The sequence below is a fragment of the Passer montanus genome, unplaced genomic scaffold, assembly GCF_014805655.1.
Source record: "Passer montanus isolate IOZ18808 unplaced genomic scaffold, ASM1480565v1 scaffold123, whole genome shotgun sequence".
Lineage (NCBI taxonomy): Eukaryota > Metazoa > Chordata > Aves > Passeriformes > Passeridae > Passer > Passer montanus.
The window spans coordinates 251,076-273,533 of NW_024359056.1; the positions used below are offsets into that span (position 1 = coordinate 251,076).

At 41.8% G+C, this 22,458-nt stretch overlaps 1 protein-coding gene across 2 annotated transcripts in view; it reads right to left on the reverse strand.

Annotated features, from left to right (window-relative positions):
- The window catches only part of PPP2R2A (protein phosphatase 2 regulatory subunit Balpha), a 36,178-nt gene extending 13,726 nt beyond the window's left edge, over positions 1 to 22,452 (reverse strand). The window contains exons 1-2 of one of the 2 annotated variants that reach the window (XM_039698330.1): positions 22,381 to 22,452; positions 19,869 to 19,943 (exon numbers count right to left, since the gene is read on the reverse strand). In XM_039698330.1, coding sequence (XP_039554264.1) covers positions 19,869 to 19,943; positions 22,381 to 22,387 — 82 coding nt within the window. In that variant the 5' untranslated portion in view covers positions 22,388 to 22,452. Of the gene's footprint in view, positions 1 to 19,868; positions 19,944 to 20,566; positions 20,677 to 22,380 lie in introns of those variants that run through there. The other variant, XM_039698328.1, reaches the window with a different exon arrangement.
- Between the last annotated feature and the right edge of the window lie 6 nt (positions 22,453 to 22,458).

A 22,458-nucleotide genomic window follows, 5' to 3' on the forward strand; every position in this document is an offset into this window, starting at 1 on the left:
CAGTTGGGAGAAGGCATTCTTACTGTTCAATTTACTACTTGACACTCATTCCAAAAGTCCGTTAAACAGATGTCTTCTCTACTAGAGAGGGCATTAAAAATATATTAATTCCTTAAAACACAGGGACAGGAAGAAATGCACATAGAAATAGAAAAGCCAGAAAGGGGTTATTGCCCTTGTGGCAAAAAATCCTCCCTCTGTGCCATGCATCTCTGCCAAAGCCAGCTGGTTCCTCACTCTCTCCCAAGCACCAGTTCTGGAATTTGGCAGCACAAAGCTGCCCTCCTTCCCAGGGAGGGGAATTTGTCTGATGGCCAACTCGCTTCTCAGTGCTGTTGGCCCTGCCGGAGCACACACAAACACACAGGAGCCCAGGGTGCAGCTCCAGCAGACAGTAATTAGGCTGGGTTTGCTGGGTTTTGCTTTGCAAACCTGGGAGCTGTACAGAGAGGAGGAAGATTTACAGAGTGCTCCCTGGCCTGCACATTCACTCCAAGTGAGTGAACTCACTTGAACAGGCCTGGGAGGCTGAAAATTAAAAACGTGACCATTTTCCTGCTGATGCTGAAAACATGTAGTGCTGTTTGGTGAAGATGCACTTCAGCACTGAGACTCACCCAGTCCTATTTACATCCCTACCCACCTGTAGCATACACAAGATACCAGTGGCCAAACAGGGAACACACATAGTATTGCACAGCACTAGTTACTCACCTAAGTAAAATAATCAAATAGAAACCTTGTCAAGTAGGCCTAAGCCACCATAACTTCACTCTAATTTCCTGGACTCCTCTAGATTCCTATTTATTAGCACACACAAACACACAGCAGCCCAGGGTGCAGCTCCAGCAGACAGTAATTAGGCTGGGTTTGCTGGGTTTTGCTTTGCAAACCTGGGAGCTGTACAGAGAGGAGGAAGATTTACAGAGTGCTCCCTGGCCTGCACATTCACTCCAAGTGAGTGAACTCACTTGAACAGGCCTGGGAGGCTGAAAATTAAAAACGTGACCATTTTCCTGCTGATGCTGAAAACATGTAGTGCTGTTTGGTGAAGATGCACTTCAGCACTGAGACTCACCCAGTCCTATTTACATCCCTACCCACCTGTAGCATACACAAGATACCAGTGGCCAAACAGGGAATACACATAGTATTGCACAGCACAAGTTACTCACCTAAGTAAAATAATCAAATAGAAACCTTGTCAAGTAGGCCTAAGCCACCATAACTTCACTCTAATTTCCTGGACTCCTCTAGATTCCTATTTATTTTCTTTTATTCACCATTTCTTCTCCCTTTCCTTCTCCAGCTTTGCCAGTCCTTTGAGGAAAGATACACTAGGGAAGTTCTAGTTCAACAATGAGTTCAACTTTGGATTAGAAAGCCATTATTATTATTACTCATTATTATTGCTACTACACATTTAATTTTTAACTTTGTATTTAGCTCCCTAAAATAGAAGTTTGATACTGCCCGATTAAGCTTTTGCTGTTACTTCCTAAGTCACCCCATGCCCCATGCCTGCCCTGCTCACTGAGGGATCCCAGGTAAGCAGGACTCTACTCTTGCACAGCAAAGCACAGCTCAGTGTGGCACATCCTCCTGAGATCACTCTTTGTGCTGTCAAATCCATGTACCAGCAATGACAGCAAGAACACTCTGTTATCACCAGCCTTCAGAAGCAGGAGCTGGAATTAGTCACTTTTTTAATGGGAGGTGGAACTGGAGGCAAGGGAAGGAATCAGTACCCCAAGACTCCACAGGATTTGTGTGTATTAGGACAGCTTAGAACTTACAGCTGCATTTGTAACACTTAGATAGTCTAGAGATAATACTCAAGTACAAAACAATGTTATTTTGGTGGTTTTGCAAATTCATGCAAATAACTTTTGTTAAGCCTCACGGCTTCCTAGAAAACACAACAGCAAACTTCCATCCTGTCCCACAGCAGGCAGGAACAGTGGCACCAGCCCCAATCTTGTTGCCATTAGTTTTGTTATCTAAAAGCTTTACTGGGCTCAGCACTCAGAGCAGAACAACTCCAAATGCATCTGTCCCATGCACCAGAAGCTGCTCCTCTCTGCAAAGCCAAAGTGAGAGGATGGCATCGGAACTGCAGAGAACAGGATTATCACAGAAGTGACTCAAAAGCTTCTGCAAGTTGGGACAGGAACAAATATGTAGATCAAGTGTTTTACAAGGCAAGAGTAAAGCAGAGAACAGAATCACCGTCTGCTAATCTCTCATCTGGAACAGCAGCTTCTTATGCATCCAGAAATCTTTATGGGATCTTGAGTTAACTGTGGCATCAAAGTAATAGCCTCATTTAAAGAGAATTCACAGAAAGCACAATCTATAGTCATCATTACAATCCAGGTCAGATAGGCAGCAGTACACTAGGTGTTTTAACTCTTGTGTTTGTCACACATTTGTGCCTCACTTGGGCAACTGCTTCAACATCTCCACTCAGGGCAAGTTTCTGCCACTAAAATTACCATTATTTTCCCCCACAGTCCATTCCTGGACCAAGGCAAGAGACCAACAAAGAATTGCACAAACCCAGCATCTCTCAGAAGGAGCAGAAATCACTACAGGGAACACTTATCTACAGGCACTGCCACCACCTCAAACTTCTGTGAACAACGGTAACACATTTCATTTCTGTTAAACAATTTGTATTTTTCCAAGCTAACAGAGTTCACTGAGACTGAGCTGAAGGCAACAGATGAGCAAATTTGCTGTGGGGGAAAGCAAGGAACACACTCAGGAGCAACCACATCTCCAGCTAGTACAGCTGGATTTCCAAAGGCCATTGAGCCCACACCCAAAATGCCAATTAACTGCATTTCTGTCTGCAGTCCCCATGAGGTTCCATCTACAACAAGGCCAGAATCTAGCTTTGCTAGAACAGAAAGAAAACTTATTTAAAGCTCAGACCCCTGGCTTCCTGTCTCCATCTATAGTAGGAAACTCAAGTCTCCAGTACATAGGACTCCAAGACACCTGTGGTGGCAGGGAAGAAAAAACAGAGATGACAAACAGCAGCACATCAAAGCACTCTGAAAACAGATGTGTCAGATACTGATGTGTCCCTGCTTCCTACCACTGAAAATGACATAAAATTGCTCTTAAATTTTATCTTTGTGAAAAGAAAGCATTCACACTGAAAAAGAATACCATGAGCTTTAGGAAGGAGCTTTTACACCTTAAATTGATTTAGAACTGTGATCCACTGTGCAACACCTGTACCACACTCACTGCAGCCACTGGGCTGTGGGTTTTATTTCTGCTCACCAAGTCTGGCACTGCTGTAACTCCTTTCAAGGCAGCTTCACGACAAACCTACAGAAGAAAGAAACCCTAGGGGGTTAGGATTTCTCAGCAGGAAACAGTCCTGAACTGGCCTCTTAAAACCATTTCATCTGACGAGAGTTTAATAGTTTTGGGGTTTTTAACCCCAAACAAGTTTTTCTTAGTAAGTGTTTCAAAAATTAATGTGAAAAATCCTCTCCTGTTACAACAACAGCAGACAGAAGAATGTTCTCTCTATACCAACAAATGCAAAGCCGTTTGGTTTCTGGATAGAAACCATTAACCCTTATCATGCTGATTAATTGCTTTCTATTTTTAAACTTTAAGACATGACTGCAGTTCCCTTCAGAACACATGCACGGGTCAAGAGGAAAATTCCCTCCTTCCACCAAGCAAAAAAGTATCAACTGAATGAATTTAGTTCAAACGATGCTGCAAACCAGAGTTCCCAGTACTTGCATTGCCCCTTGGCTGGACATGATCTAGTTGGGAGAACAGAAGGCACAAGCAGCCTGAGCCCATGCAGAGAAGCAGGAAAATGAATACATTTACAACAGACCAGACAAATAAACACCCCAAAAAACTCCTGCTAACTGGGCTGCCCAGACACTGCATATTTAACAGGTAAAGGTTAACCTGGCTCCAGCAGTAGTTGATGTGAAAAACTTAACACCTTGGAATCAGCAAAACAGGAGCGTAGCCCTCACTGCAGCTCCCAAGTCCTTGGGAGCTGCCTCCACCTCTGAGGATGTATTTTACAGGTACACCCAAGGTACACCCTACAGTCCTTCCCATCCTGGAATCGAGGGGGTGTGTGTCTGAAGCTTCTTCCAGAGCCCCACAACTCTGGGAGATTGCTGCTGTCCCAGTAACTCCATGTGAACACTACTGCAAAATGGGGACCTTACCAGTTCAAGACAGAGCCATTTTTCAACTCAACATGTGCTACATCAGCTTGAAAATACTCCAAACTCAATAATAAAGGATTATTTAATACCTGACAAGAATTCCCTGGAGGCTCTAAAGGCATCTTCTGCCCAGAAGCCACACAGAGCAGTTACAGCACTCTGTGAAAGGCACCTCAACCTCAAGATGAGCTGAGGCATCACTCCATTATTTCACTTTATCCTAATAGTTTCTAGTCTTTGCAAGAGGCCTCCAAGTTTTCATTCCAGGAATAAATGTGACTAGGAAAACAACAACTAAGTCAATTCCCCCTTTTAAATCTTCATTACACAGGGGCTGAGTTTTTCCCCCAAAGAATATCCTAAATAATGTATTCAAACAGGAGATTCCACCTTACATCATTAGCACTGCAAACATATTTAGAAAGGTAACAGAAATACACATAGACATGGAGCATTTTGCTGGGGACAAAGTGCAAGTGATGAGCATTTAGTTCAAATGTCTTAATAAACATGCTTCCCAAACTCAAATATTCCCTCAAATATGGCAGGAAGTGCCTATTTGCTTTTCCTATTCATACTAATTCAGGTCTATTGTTGGCTGAAACAAAGGTCTTTCAACCTGCATAAACTGTTCCCAGGACATTTGACACCAGTTTATTAATATCATAAACAGGAGAGGCTGGAGTGGCAGAAATCCAGCCCCACTCCTGGTACCCAGCTGAAATCACCTCAGAAAGGAGAGTGTTTCACAGTTTGTGGAACTACAACATTTATCCAGGACCAGGAACGAGCAGTTGAAGGTCACAGGGTCTTCTTGAGCCTCTTCTTTGCAGCTACTGCAATACTAAAGAATAATAATACATTTTTTTAAAAGGGCTCAATCTGTCCACAAGCTTTCCTCCTTCCAAGCAGAATTGTTCTGCTTTTAAACAAAAAAGTAATCAGCAGTAAATCCAGTGTTTCAGCATTTTTAAATACCAGGCACCTGTTTGATGGAAAAGCTACTGTGGGGTTCAGTTTCCCAATATCACAAAATTCAGCTGCTGAGAGCATCCAGCTCCTGAAGCTTAAATCTATTTTCAGGCAGGGAAGAGGAAAAGAAGAGTGGCCCTCCTACTGAGGATGTGTCACACTCAGTGTTGCATCAATTCCCTTTCAATTACAGTGAAAACTCCTCTTCAGTCACAGTCTAGGATTACCAAAAAAAGACTGGGAACAGCAGTTATCCAGAGGTTAGATAACAGCACAATCGGAGGCTATGCACCCCTCAGCATTCCATGAGAAATTATGAGTTTGATAGGAAAAAAATAACAGACACACAAAATATAAAAAATACCCTACCTAAGCAACATCTGTGTTAAAACCCTAAATGCATTATAATGCTTAAGTCACTTTGTTTCATAACATCATCTGCCATAAAATCCATCTGACATCCTGTGTACCTGGCCAAGGTTTGCTTGTGCCCTGCTGCTACCACAGGCCACATCAATTACACTTAATCTGGAGAGACTGTGTCCCTGTTTTGATGCAAAGCAGCCCAGAACCTCAAGCTTCCATCAAGTGCCACAGAATTCTGGGAACCAACAAAGTTTTTAAGAGCCAAACCTTCCTGAAATGCACTGAAAAAAATGAGCATGCATGTGTTCTTTGGTGCTGCAGCAATAAAACTCTACCTAAAAGCAAATTTATTTTATCCCCAAGTGAAATATTTCCTAAAAGGTAAGAATAGGAAATTTATGGTTTGTTTGAAGGAGGACTGGCAGTCTCAGGGTACTCTGCTTCTACAGTTTTGAATAGAGATAAAACATTAGGTATTACTGCAACATAGAAATAATTTGGCTAAGTTACACAAGAAACAGCTTCCTTTCCTTGGAATTTTCCTGTTTCAACCACACCTTAAACCTTTAAACAAAGTAGCTGCACTAAAGTGCTACACACAATCCATACCAGCTCGAGTTCTTTCAGAAACACTTTCAGCTACCAAAACCTACACTGATTTCTGAGGCAAAGATGACAGAATGGTTTAGTTCTATTTGTATTGTGCAGAATTTCGTTTGGGAGTTACTCATAATTTCTGTCCTTTGTACAACTGCATACAGATCATACATATCTAATTATAGTGGAACAAAATTAACTCCAGCAGGAACCAACTTCATGCCCACAATTGCTTCATCTGAGATCCCCTCAGGTGCCTGAATGTTCTATCACTATCACTCACAAAACTGGGACTTGCTGAGCAAGAGAAGGAGAATTGAGACAAAAAAACTTTTAAATGACAGATTTGATTATTCATCCTCTAACACAGCATTTGCCTGGTTTTAATACTGTGGTACATTACTTGTTCCAACATCTTTTCTGCCTGCAGAGCTTTAACTTACAACCCATCATTAATAAAGTTGCAGCAAAACTGCATATCTATTTCCAAGAGGGCAACAATTCAATTTTAGCACTGCTGAAGAGAAAAATTCATGTTTACTGATTTTCCAGAATAAACTTCATGCTGAAACAAAGAAATTAAATGTCTATTTACGACATTTGTGAGCTGTAGAAAACACCCTTGCAGACCTGGAAGATAAAGTGCATCCTAGGAATCTATAAAGATTCAGGAGACCCCAACTCCATCTCAAGGCACTACTCCCTGGAAAACCTGTATGCACAGAGCTAAGTCACAGTTCATTCTCTCAAGGCTCATCAGGGTTTATCCACAATGCTCACACAAGTGCTCCATAATTGTCTTAAGACATGCTTTGTAATGCAAGTTATACAGAGTATAGGGATTCCCCAAAACACATCAGAACTATTTGACTGAGTCTTATTGAAGCTTTAAAGCTTTATTTCTTCTCTCTGTGATAAATATGTTGGCAATGTATCTGTTTTGCAAACCCAGGCTAATTACCCCTTGGTAGCAGAAGGGCTTTGCTGGACTGCAGAGCTGCTTTATTTATACTTCCCAGTTTCTCAGGGAGCTGCTCTCAATGTGCCTACAAAGAATGAAAAAGAATGTTCATGAAACAAAGAAATGTGAACCAAGCTCAGAAATACCACCTAGGCCTTCAAAAAGAAAAAGGTGTCAGCAGTTCAGCTGCTCTTCCCACCAAGAAAGATGGAGAGGGACTATTTACAAGGGCCTGGAGAGACAGGACAAGAAGGAATGGGTTCAAACTGAAAGAGGGTAGGTCAAGATGGGATATTGGCAAGAAATTCCTCCCTGTGAGGGTGGTGAGGGGCTGAGATTGAATTCCCAAGGAAGCTGTGGCTGCCCCATCTGTGGAAGTGTCCGAGGCCAGGCTGGACAGGGCTTGGAGCACCCTGGGATAGGGGAAGATGTCCCTGCCCATGGCAGGGGTGGCACTGGATGGGCTTTAAGACGCCTTCCAATCCAAACCATTCCAGGATTCTGTGACTCCAAGTTACCCCCAGTTATCAGCACCAAGTCAGTGCCTCAGAGCAGATTTCCATTCCAGCCTTGTGTGCAGCCCCCAGCCACAGGGCAGGTGCTCCTTCAGCAGAGGCAACTTCAGACACAGCCAAGGCTCTGCATGGTGAAGATGTCAGAGATCCTTCTGAGACTGCTCAGTGGCCACAGGCACAGGTTTTTAATAAACATCCAGGGGGAGCAGTAGGTACAGCTGAGAGATCTGCATTGGGACAGTGTCCTAAAGCTCTCCTGTGGGGTGCTCTCAGTGACCCATCCTCACTCTGACACCTGATAAAACACATTTCCTATGATAACCAGGGCTTGAGGACACTCCAGAGTCCCCACTCGGAGCAGCAAAGTGAGAAATGCCAAAGTTATTTTTATACTCTTTGATTGCTTTTAAAAGGGGATTTATTCTTTCTTAGGAACAAACTTTATGAGCAACAGGACCAGCAGAGAATCAGCCCTGTGACCCAGGCAAAACATGGAAGTATTTATTCAACTCTTTCCTAATTCACAGAATGTTTGCAAGTTTCTCCTCAAGCCTACAAATTACTCAAGACAGCTTACACCAATTATAATGGAATATTCTATAAAATACTACTGTATTACTTATTCAAGTGGATGTTTACCTGCACAGCACTGGAAAATACAGCCCATTTCCTAGGGCAGGTATTCATTCACATAACAAACATCCTATCAGCACAAATTTCGATGTCTGTTCATGGAAAGAATATATAATTTTAATTTCAAGTTGTATTTACTTGAACCCTAAACTATGTTTAGTTATTACCTAATAGCTTTTATTTTAAAAAATCCAAAAAGAGAATCAACTTGCTTCTGATCACATTTATTAATTTTTATTATCCTTTTTCCCCCCTATGCTCAAGACAGGTGATTTGTGAGTTCTTGGATCTAATTTGATTGGTAATTATTTACTTTTTAATTTCTGCTGACAGCCCCTACCTAACCCTACAGAAAAATTCCTCACATCCATAATAATATCTACCCTGAAGTACACACTAATAACAGGCTAAACAGTCCCTAGCAGACCTTACTTCAGATCTTTCCAGGGTTTGTTTGTGTTCCCAAGTAGTACAGAGCTATTTATGGAAAAATCTCTGCTGGAATCACAGCCAGAATTTCAATAGGCTGCACAGCACAGTCAGTCAGGAGCTGCTGGTCTGTTTGCAAATAACAATATATTTGGAAATAACATACTGGGCCATTGTTCTGCACATAGAGAAAAGAAGCCTTCAGGCAATGCCTTCCTTGTCACTGAGAAAGCTACAGACAGAGCTCTGCAATAGCTTCATTTTCTCTTTTTGCTGAAGCCAATCCAGAACACATACTGCAGGTTAAAATTCAGCAATAGTATTATTACAGAAAAATAACACTTTAGCAATGCCTTTCAAAATTAGAACTCTGTGACTTGGTGTGCATTCCTGTTGTAGAGATTAAAAAAAACAACTCTTCAAGACTACCCTGCTGTTTCAGACTCTTCTAACACATTCTTTGACCAAAGGATTTATTTCAGGTGCAAAGCTCAGGCCAAACATTCGGAGGCTTTTAATCTTGGTGTGTAGAATGCAGGAGGCTGTTGTGGCTCAGACAATGCATGAAGTGCCTCCTTCTAAGCAAGAAAAATGAAGTCAGAAATTCCTCTTGCCTACCAGAAAGGCAGGGAGGGAGGGCAGGAGAAAGGGCTGCTCTCCAGCTGAATTTCAGGCAGCCTGCCGGGGAGCACAGGGCCTGTGAAGGTCACAAGTACAACTGAAGTTTCCAGCTGAGATAAATACACAGCTCTATGAAGTGACTGGAAAATCAGAATTTCTGATTACTTCCCTCACTCTGGTCACTCATTCAGCTATCAGTTCCTTTTAATACCTAATGCCTCTTTAGTGGCACTTGGAGCCTTACAGAACAGTCTTCCTTTGCCCAGCTGCCTTTTCTTCCCCTGCCCCACCTCCCCCCAACCCCCAACCTGGCAAGTGTTTTCCTGTGCTTCTATTCTGGCCCAAGCATACATGCCTCAGCCTCTTTTAAAAAATCATTATTAAACAGAAGCCAATTCCAATTTCTGGCCTGGACTTTGAGAACCCTAACACATGGAATCTTGACAACTCCAAGGCATATTTATAACACCTCTTAAAATTATATATATAGTCTACTAATCAAAGCAAAATACCAACCTTTATTTTTAAGTGTTTGTTTCAAACATGACTCTTTATAGATCAGGACCTTTTCTGTGGGTTTTGGAAGAGTTGTATAACAGATTATATATATATACATACATTAAAAAATTGTTTATATATTTTGTACGTATGTTTTATATATAAAAAGGAGAGAGTATTTTGGCAGTGTTACTGTCCTGCAAGGATGTCAAAGATCATTACAAAAAAAATATCAAAGGCTTTGGAACCTTATTTTGGGGAACACCACACAGGTCTCACAAGTAAGGAAAATAAAGCATGGAAGGGTCAGAATTACTCCAAAGAAAACAACTGCAGATAATTACTTCCAGTTATCTCCATTTCTAGTCTTCCATCAGTCTCCCCACTATGCCCTGGGATAATGACATTTAAATTTAAACTTTTAAGTTGGCAAAAAGTAAAAGAGTAGTAAGAGCTCTGTAAGAAAATGGACCTCAGACCAAATACCCTGGTTAGAACAAACATGAATTGGAAGATGCCAAACAACTTCCAGCTGAATGCAACGTAAAACCCCTGGAAAAAGAATTTCAGTATACACATTAAAAAGTTTATGGGCACGAAGAAAAGCTTATCTTGACAATTCCTTCAGAAGGACAGTGAGCAAGCGGCAGGAAGGAAATGCAGGATACAACCCTACCAAGGCATTTTTCTAACACAGACATGCTCCTAACCAGGGTGGAGAAACACCTTGCCCCAGTGCTGCACCATGGCCTGGTTGCACAGTTGTTGATGCCAATTCAGAACCAGCAGAATGATGAGCATCCTCAGAAACAGATGCTTGGTACTCCCAGGCTTGGGATGAGCTTCCTCAGGTCACACCAAGCAAAAGCACCCCAAGCTCCAGGGAGCCAACAACCTCATGTGCAGACTATCCAAGGGATTTTGTTTTGTTCCAAATGTTCTTTGTCTTCCTCCTGCCCTTTCCTCTGAGGCATCTCATTACTGCGAGACACAAATGAGCTGGGTTAAGCACAGCACGTGTCCTGCTGCAGGAACACAACCCTGCTGTCAGCTCCTGCTGCTTTCCAGAGCAGGTTACCACTTCCAGAAGGGTCTGGAATAAAATTAAAGACCCTAGATACTTCTTTAACACCCCCCCACCCCCCCAAAAAAAAGGAGTGTAAGATTTTGCTTAAACAAACAAAGAAATAAAACTATACCAAAACAATGACACAAGGCTGTGAGGAGAACTGACTGAAAAAAGGCAGAAAGATTATACAGAAAGTTTTAAACTTCTGGGCAAAAAGCCATTCCTGCCAGTTCCACATTCCAGTGAAACAGCTTATGAATGTTTGACTATTACCTCTACAAACAGTGACATTTTCTCACTGCTGGGCTATATAATGAACACTGCAGGCTTCAACTTCAACTGCTGTTTGTTCATACTGATCTATGAGAAGAAATGTCCTCAAATACAAATCTCAGTGCACTGAAAGTTGAGTTTTCATGTGCAAGGCAGACTATGAACAAGCAGGGATCAACTGTGCATGTGAAAAGGCTGAGAAGGAGGCTGAACTGTTCCCAATTCCACAGTTTCCCATGTTGCCTTAGAACCATTATCAACTCTCCAAGAGAAGCAATCCATCCTTTCACCTCATCCCATTCCTGTAGAACTACCACCTATCCCACCACAAACATTTGCTAAAAGTTGGACAAATTAAGTCTGAAGAAGCTGATGTGGAATAAAAGTAATCCAAGAGATGTAATTTTCATTTGGGTTGGTTTCCCCAAGTGACCACCCTGGAACTCAGGGATCACCTGGCCCAGCTCAAGGCAGTGACCAGCAGAGGCACCAGGAAGGACCATTTTTCTTAGGAGCAGTAGCTACGTGAAGTGACAACAAACCTACAGGCAGGCTGGGGTGTCATTTGAATTCTAATTCCTCTTCCCACATCAAGGTCACACTTCAAAACAAGCCAAACTGGGTAATTATTAAACAATAATCTAAATTTTTCTTTCTTATTGCCAATATTTCTATATATTATTCCCAACTCAATGCACAAGAGTGGTACCAGAAAAGTCAGGGGTTTGTTAGGCAATTCCACTGGAAAATAGCCCAAGAACTCTCAAACAACTGTCTTTGAGAGTCATTACAATTTTATGAAAGCCAAAGCTTTATTTCTGTATGTAGTTCTTGTCCACTGGACCAATTCACTTCCAAGTTATTTGAAAATAAAGCAAGACCTTCAGTCTACATTTATAAGCACTGTACACAAACATAGCTCATGAGTTCTCAAATCATCATTTAACAATAGTACAAACGACAGTTGAAATAACTGCTTTTAAGGAGCAAAGAATGGCCACTGAAATACTTTTTATAGTCAGTGAAAAAAAAAAGGGGGGGAAATACAATTACTGGCATTCAACAAACAAGAATATATTAAAAATGACATTGTACTTACCATATTTTAAATAAGCAACTATAATATGAAGTGTCAATTACGTTAACTGTTCCTTAATTATCTTTTCTCAGGTTCTCAAAACCAGAGTGCCAACTGTGTATGTTTGGAGCTCTCATTATTCCCAGAGTATTGATTTGAGAACTACAATTGAAAAAGCAAAGGGAAACAAAACAAAATTTCCACACAAAATGTCTTCTACGTATTTGCAAAAAATCAATCTTTCTTACAATGCAACTCTTTTAAACCCTTTTTTCCTGACCCTAAAATTTTCTTCCAAAATTAGATGCAAACAGAACTGCCTCAGGGGCTTCACATGTGACCTAAATATGCTGGTTCCCTTCATGGTGCTATCACTTGTGGATCGCTGAGAGGAAAATACATTTTGATAAAGAATGGCTGACCAAATTAATAGCTTCTCCTCCAGTGCCTAACAAAAGAGTGGTAAGTTAGGAGAGGAAAGAGAGAAGCTTCCAGCCACTTCTGTTTCTCTCACTGGATTACAAGCATGCAGAGAAGCCTCAAATAATTGTTTTCAGTAATATCAGCTCGCAGCAGCAGAACCTGATGGTGGTACTTCATTTCAAAGAAAATTAACAACCCAAAACCTTCCAGTCACTAAAGACCCAGGCAAGAGCACCCTCATGGAACACTGCTGGCTGCCCAGAGCTGAGTTCCACAGCAGGCCTGCGTGGGAAGCCAGAAAGTGAGCAACACTATAATCCATGAAGGAAATCCTGCTACATAAAATTATTAATAAGTGCACACACACAAGGTATCAATATTTTACCTCTTAAGGCCCCTTTTTATGCTTTCCCCATTTTCAAAGCACAGAAGAAGGCAATGTCCCATCTATTTCCAGTTTACTGACACACTGACCTCACAAAAAGCACCATGTAGCTGGTGCATGTTGCAAGAGCATAACTGAGCTGTGGGAATATAACAAAGCTATAATTACATGTGTTCCACTCAAGTTTAAAGCCTAGAAAAATGTTCCTGCATTGTTACTTTGACTACAAGACCTACCACTGCTTCTTGAAAGAGATTACTCCAAATTGGTTTGGATTAATAAATACTTCCTGTATTTATCTGCTTTCATCTTCATTGGAACAGGGTAACTGTTCACATTCACAACCTAAACAGCAACCCAAGCCAAGGCTTTTTACTCCTTTCAATAACTTCTTTGAGTGCAAACCTCAGTTTCACGTGATTACTGAACACTCATTGGTTCTGCTAAACTTTTCACTCCATACTAAAAATACTGCAGACACAGTTATGGTGCTGCATACTACAGAGCATTGAAGACAGGAAAAAAGGCCTGAAAAATACCCTTAAGGCAGTTATTAAAACATCTTCTATAATGAAATTACTGTGGGAGTACAGTGTTTCCTACAGATGAAAGGACAAACTGCAGCCTTAACTCGGTACCATCAGTAATTGATGTTTTTGCTCCATGAGGCACACACAGAGCAGATTTAATTGCATACACACTTTAACAGCAGCTAAAACAAAAGCAGACTAATTCTGCAGCATTTAATGCAAGACAATACATCAATTTAGGTGAAGATGAAACCCCTAAGAAGAGATCCATTTTTGGAATCATATTAAGACTGATAAGACACACAAGAGAAGATTATCATTTGTCAGATTATCTTTTTAAAGTGCTTTACAATAAAGCAATCAGTAATAACCCACCTCCCATTCAATTGGTATTATTTCCTACAACAACTTCAAAGAAACTAACTGCACTGATATTAACAAGCTCATTTTGCTAACAGAGCTTGAAACAACACTGAACAAATCCCATTTCCACAGACTGCTTGTGTGGACACAGCAGAAAACCCACTCCATGTGTACTATAAAAAATCCATCACAAAATAATTTTGGTACTCTAACAGTGATTTTACTGCTGGCCTGCAGATAGCACATGTTCAAAGTATGGATCTTGAACTGCAAAGGTTTAAAGTCCTTTTTAGCAGCTGATTTTACCCTTTATAGCAGCACAGCAGTCAGGGATCAAACGGGGTCTTGCACTGCCTTTATGTGAAGTCCTACAAAGAGACCAATCTTCTTCCAGAGGTCCTCCTGCTCCTCTGAGCCACTTGGATCACTCTCCACACTGCTGTAAGCACATGCACAGCTCTGAGAATCACATCAGGGTTCAATTCAGCCGAAAAATAATCCAGTGAAAAACCATGATTTTACCAATTTTTCAGCTGGATCAGCTTCCCCAACAAGTTCACTGTCCTCTTAGGTGAACACCCATGCCAGCGAGTGGGAAGGAGTGCCTCTTTAAGCAGAAATGCTGCCAAACATGCAGCTGTGGCCTAAATAGGCAAGTCAGGGAGAACAGAAAAAAGGGAGGGGGGGAAACCCAGACAGTACAGCTTGGAACACCCAGCTTTTAACTCTTCCTTCAGCTCTGCATCCACTGGGAGCTTTAGTCTTCATTTTAGCTCTTCAAAAATACATTCTGTGAAGCTACAGCTACCACAGAATCCCCCTCCTACAGCAGAAATAGCCAAACCAGAAGCACTTAGCACTATAAAATGAAAAACTAAGAAGTTTCACAAAGCTGATCCAGAGCTGTAATCCACCTAGACTGCTGCTGATAGCCTAGCTTGCACTCATGTTTGCTGTGGAGTCGGATGGCTTGATCACTCCAGCACTGCATTTCCAACAAAAAAGCCTTTTTTATAACGAATTTTTAATTTAAGAAAGATTCCAAGAACAGCAATGCCCCACAGAAAGGACAGAAAAATCCCTGACTGACAAGCTGAAGTGCCCCAGCTTCCAAACCCATGCAAGAAAGAGGACTGAATTACTTCTGGGGAGCTGAACAGTCACTGCCTATTTTATCTGTCTGCTAAAAGCTCTTTGTTTTGGGGGACTGCACACTCTAAATGTGCACTCTAGTCCATCCAGAGCAGCAGTTCCTAGAACACAGTAGCCTATTTCTCTCTCCAGATACAGACATTCTCTGAACAGCTGAAGAGCTCAAATACAGAAGCAGACTCAGGAATACAGAACAGGACTATAACCTTGGCTCTTTTCTTTTCCCATCTACAGCATATTTGAAACTACCTCTTAAAAACACACCTATTACTAGGCCTTGCTCCTTGGAAATGATGTTACCTCATGAGCATAGAGAACATAACCACAGCCCTCAAAAGCCAAAATTAGCTTCCCTCCCACAACTATATCCCAATCTTTCCTCAGCAATATTATTGCAACCTCACTGTCACTCTAAGTTTTTTCTCCTCTCCAATTCCATCAATCCTCAAAAAAAAACCCAAAAACCCCCTAACTAAAAAAAACAACAAAAAACAAAACAAAACAAAAAAACCAAACCCAAAACCACAACCAAACCAGCCTTCACTTCTCTTTATTCAGAAATAACACTTTTCATGCATTCACAACAAACTACCATTGCTGAAGCAACATCAGTCCCCATTGCTGCTCTGCAATTCTGAAACCTGTCAAAAGTAAGTATCAAACTACATTTGACAGACATAACACACCTAGAACCAAACACATTCCCGAACCAGGGAAATGTCCAATTTTGTTTCAATCTTTTAGCACACACAAGCCATGGACAAAAACTTATCTGTTCATCATCTTCAGTCTAAAACAGACACAGCCATGTTTGGCTTTAGGAGGAGACATGAAGCAAATCATAGATAATTAACAAAGTATCACAGAAAGATTAAGCATTAAGTATTAAGCATAAATAAAGTCAGTAATTAGCAATCGCAGCAGATATTCAGATGCTTCCTTCAGACACAATTTAAGCATGAAACAGTTAAAAAACTTGTCCACGATGAGCAGTAATCACTCAGGGTTAAAGCTTAGGGCATAAGTTCCTGGCTCCCAGCCTTGGACCTGGACTATCAGACTTTCACATATCTTTGAATTACACCTGAAAGAACATTGAGATAGAGCCGCTTGACTCTTCTCCTTCTGCTGAGCAATTAAACAAGTTGACTAAATTTGTTCTGAAGTACAAACTCACTCCATTAAGCAAGTGTGTAGTTTTCAGAGGCAGTTTAAACTCACAACTCTCAGCTGCTCCCAACTGCAGCTGCTATTATGCCACATTCTGAAAAACAGCAAAAGAGCATAACCAACAAAACTGCTGCTGAAAATCTTTGTAATCCTTTTCTATAATCATTCCCATAAAGGAAACTTCCACTAAGAAAACACCAGAGTATTTCTGGACAATAAAGTTTCACTTGTACCGAAACTGTGATGGCACAACAGAAAGGAATCTGTGCATTACAGACACTTTTGATAACCTGATCACTGAACTTATCACAAACAAGCACTCTGTATTCTCCACCCCAGAAGACCTGTCTATGAAACTATGAACATCCAAAACTAAGTAGGGAGGAAAGCTGTTTCAGAAAGAGGGAGCACAAACTACAACAACCTTTGTCCTCATAAAACAGACTGATAAATCACTGGAAGGCAAACTTCTGCCATCTATTAAAATTAAGGAGCAGAGTTATAATGAAGCTGACACCGAGATTTCAATTTATAACCCGATTTCTGTGCTTAACTGTGATCTGACACAGCCAGGCCACAGCTTACAAGGAAGGGTAAATTCCATACATACCAAGGGAAGAGAGGCTACTTCTGCTCCTAACATTCACATTTTCAGCACAAAAGCTTTGCCAAAGCGGTGACCCAGGCAGGCCCCACATACAAGTTCAGTGCCATCTTTCCCCAGGCTTTAGTGACACAATTCCCCCCCTTCCCTTACATGCCACATCCATCCATCACACAGTGGTTGGAAAGGCAGAAAATTAAAAACTGTGTCTCAGAGTTCATGTTTCAGCCACCAAAGCCACCAAATATCGACTTCGTAACAATCAGCCAGCCTAGTCCAAGTAGCTAAAGAATTATAGGTTATACATGTGATGGGGAGGCTGGAGGTCAGGTCTGACCTTAAATATACTGGAAGTTACATAATAGCATTCTTGACAGGCTTTTTAAAGTTGTTACAATTACTACTGTATTAAAAGTGTTACTGTCCAAAATGTAATTCTCCATGGGCTTATTTTATATACAAAAAACACTGTAGGGAGACCACTGGGTTCATATCCATTGATTAATGCAGTTAAATGATGTTTTCCCGGTTATCAATGTTTTATCTTAGCTCAAGACAGCTTTCCAATGTAAATATTGCAACACTAAGTTACCAACAGGAGGAAAACAGAAAGTAAAACTCCCAATTCTTCACATTTGTTTTCAGTGAAATTTCAGCATTCCACAACCAACTGCTATTTAGATTTTGAGCTCCGCAGCCATTCAAGAAACAGATCTTCACAGCCTTGTACTCCTTGTACACAAATTGGTACTGTGCTCACCACAGGCATGGCTGGAGTGCAGACCTGTTCTCTGGCAGACCACAGTGGTTAGAGAGTCATTAAAGCTTGAGACAGTAAGATTTCCTTGAGTTCTCACCGCGGGCCTGCCCCAAAAAAAGCAGAAGGAAAGGCAGGGAATAAAAAAGATCCTCAGACTGCACTTGGACCCACTGTCAGTTTGTCACTGGGTATTCCAAAAGACCAGAGCTGCTGTTCCAGTTGATGCCAAGAACCACACAAGGCTCCATGTCTGTGTGAAGTGAACCTTAAAGCCAGAAATATTGCTAGGAAATGGAAAAATGCAACCATCCTGATACATAACGCTTCCAACAGAATTACAGTGAAACACTGTGATGTATAACAAGAAATCAATATAAACAACTGCTTTCACCAACTTCCAGTACGGATTGTGGGAGCCAAATACATGGGAATAGGAGAGAATTTCAGCTCAACACATTAATTACAACCAAGCATAACATCAATAATACTTGGGATCTCTCCCCAGGGAGCTCAGTTTCACAACATCTTGAAGTATAATACACTCTGGACCTCAAGACTCAGGATCCTAAGTCAGGTATAGCTGACAGTGAAACAAAATTTCATTCTTTGGGTCACAGAATCAGAAAGCTACACTGTCTATAAAACCCAAAAATGGACATTCTTACAATGTTTTGGAAACCAAGCTGCCTGGCTTGCTGAAACTGAAGCCAGTTAATTCCCTCAAAGGCTTCCCTGAAGTCCACCCCAGGATTCCAGCAGTGCTCAGTGCAGCTCCCAGCCTGGCAGAGGAGGCACAAGGCTGGCAAGGCACCTTTAGTAACACTAAGTGCAACACTTAGAACAGCTCACTCTGTCCTTCCTTCCTATTTCCTCACTTCTGCATTTCCAGATCCCTGTAAAGGCTATTTTTCTATACCTATATACAAGTTCATTGCTACTAGATACAAGCATATCAACATCTATTTTAATGAAAAATTATTCGCAAGCACAACTTCACCACAACCACAACTTTTTCAAAACTTGCACTTATTAAGGATTTAGTTTGATATGTAAATGAAACAAAGGTTACAGAATTTTAAATCTGTCAGGGAAAAAAATTATACCACACTTAACAGCACTTTTGAGTTCAAGTTTTAAAATCTACTTCCTGAGGAATTTAAAATTAAACTTGAAATTGTTACAGCTTTTTCATTTCCAAAAGACATATTTCAACTTGCAAACAACAGAAGCCTCAGTGCATTGTTTGCCACATGCTGCAGCTAATAAATAACAACAACTCAGTTATGTTTATACTGATCTTTTCTTTTGGCCTTTGGAAGCTAATCTGAACCACATGTCAAGCAGGGAAATAATGGAAACTGTAGTTACTGCTTTTCTAAATATAACATTAATCTCACTTGTATGTCAGAGCATTCAAGATATGCAAGAAAAAGAAAAAAAAACCCCAGGAATTACATAAGTGACAAGGCCAACTGCTAGCAAAAGAAAACTTTTAACTCATGATCTTAAAGGCAGCTTTGTGCAAACAGGACTTTATGGCAACAGAAATTCCTAAGTCAGGGGACCTTTCCTTGAGAACAATCACAGAAGAGACTCTGCTCTCCAGCACAAAGCACCATTTCTCCAATGATCCAAAATCCAAGGAAAAGAAAACCAAAACAAACAGTGCAGTTTTTGCAGTGAAATTCAGAGGCAGCCATCTTGGTGTAACACAACACTTGTCACTGCCAGCTTGGAAAAGTTTCAGACAATTCCCAGTATTATTTCAAACCCAAACCTGCTCCTTACATACTAAGTAGGCACGCACAAATATTCATATTTCTTCTGCCTCTTGTTAATAGGAGCTAGAAAGATTGGGACAATTACTTCATCTAGTACTTAGATCTTCAAAGAATACAAATATTAATTCTAACAACACCTCCTTGTGGAATTTAAGTATCACATTCCCCATTTTGCAGGTTAAGAAAAAACACAAATCAAAAGCCAAAAAATCAGAAAAATCTTACTCTTAGAAAACAATTCCAGCAAAAAAAAAGTTAGGAAGCCTGAACTTTTTCACAAGAGTGCTGAATGCTACTTTCAAACCACAGTTTAAACCTGAATCTGGATATGGGAATGCACATGAAATGTGCATTTGCTTTGCTCAACATGCACTCAGCAGCACTGGGATATTTCACTGACTGCATCCACATCTCCCTACCTAAGGAATGGGTAAAAAGTTAGAAAACAGTAAAAAATATTACTCTTACCTTCTGCTACATCATCATCTACAGCGCCTTTCACCTGAGAAAAACACCACTGAATGTCATTTCCTCCTCCAGCTCCTAAAAAAATGAAAACAATTCAATAAAAACAAGCCCCCCCAAGAGCAGCAGCACAAGCACACAATGGTTCCAGATTGCACATTTCAGAGCCTGTGCACGCCCACTTCCTCAGCAGTGCTGAGGCACAATCACACACCACCCTCCCCACCTTTTTCCTTTGGATATTGTTCTTGTCAGCCTTCAATGCAGTGTTTGTCAAAAACAGGGAAGCACAAGCAGTGTAAAAGCTTCACTCACCCAAAGCTTACTGGACTAAGCAACATTATCTATGAATTTAAAATTCAAGTGCACGAACGGCTGTTTCACACAAAGCTTTTTCCTACTTGAGCACTCAGAACCCCCTAAACACATACACACACAAACAGCTTAAATATAAGCTATCACAGCTGTGCTTTTTTGGAAAATTTCAATCTCCCATCCAATACAAACCAACACAATTCATTTCCTCCTTTCACAAACCCACTTCACCGACCCTATGCACTCAAGGCTAAAGAAAAAGAATTTTACCACAATTTTAGAGTCTCTTCGCAGAAGTAATGAAAGCAATTATCAGCCTAAAAAAAAAAGCAGCAAATCCAAGCAGCAAAGCAAACAAGCAATCGGAGGGGGACAAGTTCTACTACCATAGAAAACGGATCGGAGAGAAAACTTCAGGAACATTACTGCCTCGGCTGAAGGCAGTGATTCATTTGAACCGTGCCACCAAAACACACACCAAAAATCACCACCCATTTCTTTTGCATTTCATTCTGAGCAAATCACTGCAGGGCTGAGGACATACAGGAAGAGCCAGAAATGGGCTTGCCTCGGTTGGTTGGTTTGTTTTTTTTTCCCTAAAAGCCACTGTCAAAATGGAACTTTTCCTCCACACAACTCAAACCGGCTGAGCAACAGATGGCATTTACACATTAATCCCGAGCTCTGGTAGGGCTTTGGAGATAACAAAGAATACAGGAGGAGACTCTTCCAAAGTTAAGGGAGTCAAAAAAAACTCAAAGAGAAGGAAATCAGAAGCCTGAAAATAATCTTTCCAGAAAAGATTAAGCGCCTCAGAATAAGAAGTCCTGGAATAGAGTACAGTTTGCATTTTTTGCTTGCTTTAAATTCTTCCCTGAAGGATTACATCCAGCTGCATAACCTGAGGAGGTGAAGGCAAGCAAGAGAACCGATTTATGCAGGAGATGGCAAAACACTTTCCCTCCCCCCACCATTCCCCCAAAATGCTACAAAACCCATTTTCTTCTCTTCAACTTCATTTGTCATTTAGCACCATAGCAGACTTAAAGGGAACAGCTTGGAGAGAATCACTGCTCCTGCTTCTTCGAGCTGAAGTCCTCTTTTTCCATACAATTTACTTGAACCAAGTTGGCACTTTTTTCCCCCCACGACTAAAACGGCAAGAGGAGGGTGGAGCATGTGCATATGGTGTAGGGGGGAAAGGCAAAGCACAAGCCTCACAAAGCCTCCCATGCTTTGCTCCTCCACATGCAAAGCACTGAAAAGACAATTCATGTGCAGAGGAGGGGGATGAATAAATTTCCAAATGAAGAAATTGCAAGGAAAAGTAAGAGGGAAGAGATCCGTTCTGCACACACACTCCCAAGCCTACCAACAGTACTTCGAGATGTGGAATGGGGAGCAAGCAGTGGAAAGAATGGGAAAGAAAACACAGCGAGACCTGTGCTGTTTAATTACGCCCTGTGCCAAATTTTACTGGCATTTGCAGATGCTCAGAGGCTGCTCCCTACAGAAGGGTGCGACTGCAATCTGGACACCGCCTGCACCTGGAACCTCTCCGTGCACGGCAGCGCTTCTGAGAAATAACCACAAGCACTGACCCCAAAGCCTCAAGGGGGAAACTCTCTACCAGAGCGTGTAGTGACAGGACAGGGGGAGAAAGGGTTCAAACTGAAAGAGTAGGCTGAGCTGGGATATTGCGAAGTAATTCTTCTCTTCCAGGGTGGGCAGGCCCTGGCACAGGTGCCCAGAGCAGCTGTGGCTGTCCCTGGATCCCTGGAAGTGTCTAAGGCCAGGCTGGACGGGCTTGGAGCAACCTGGGAGAGTGGAAGGTGTCCCTGCCCATACCAGGGTGTGGAACTGGATAGGTTTTAAGGTCCCTTCCCACCCAAATCATTCCATGATTCTACGAAAAGGCAGCAGACCCACCCTGCCTGCAAGCTCCTCAACTCCAAAACACACCACTTCCCGCTCCTCCTTGCTTCTTCCATGCTTTTTTTTTTTTTTCCCCCCCAGAGAACGGAGGGAAGGAGGGGTGGGTGGGAGCAAAGCACGAATTCCCACAAGAGAGGATAAAAAAACCACCCCACAACCAGCAAGGCGCAAGCGAGCCGGAACAGGAGAGGCGGCCGGGAGCCAGGGCGGCAGCGGGGAGAGCCCCCCGAGCCACGCTGGGGCAGGGGGGGCAGGCTGCCCTTACCTGCCATGTTGTGCTGGCGATAGCGGCCGCGGCGGGTCGGGCGGAGCGGGCGGCGCGGGCGGGGCGGGCGGCGCGGGG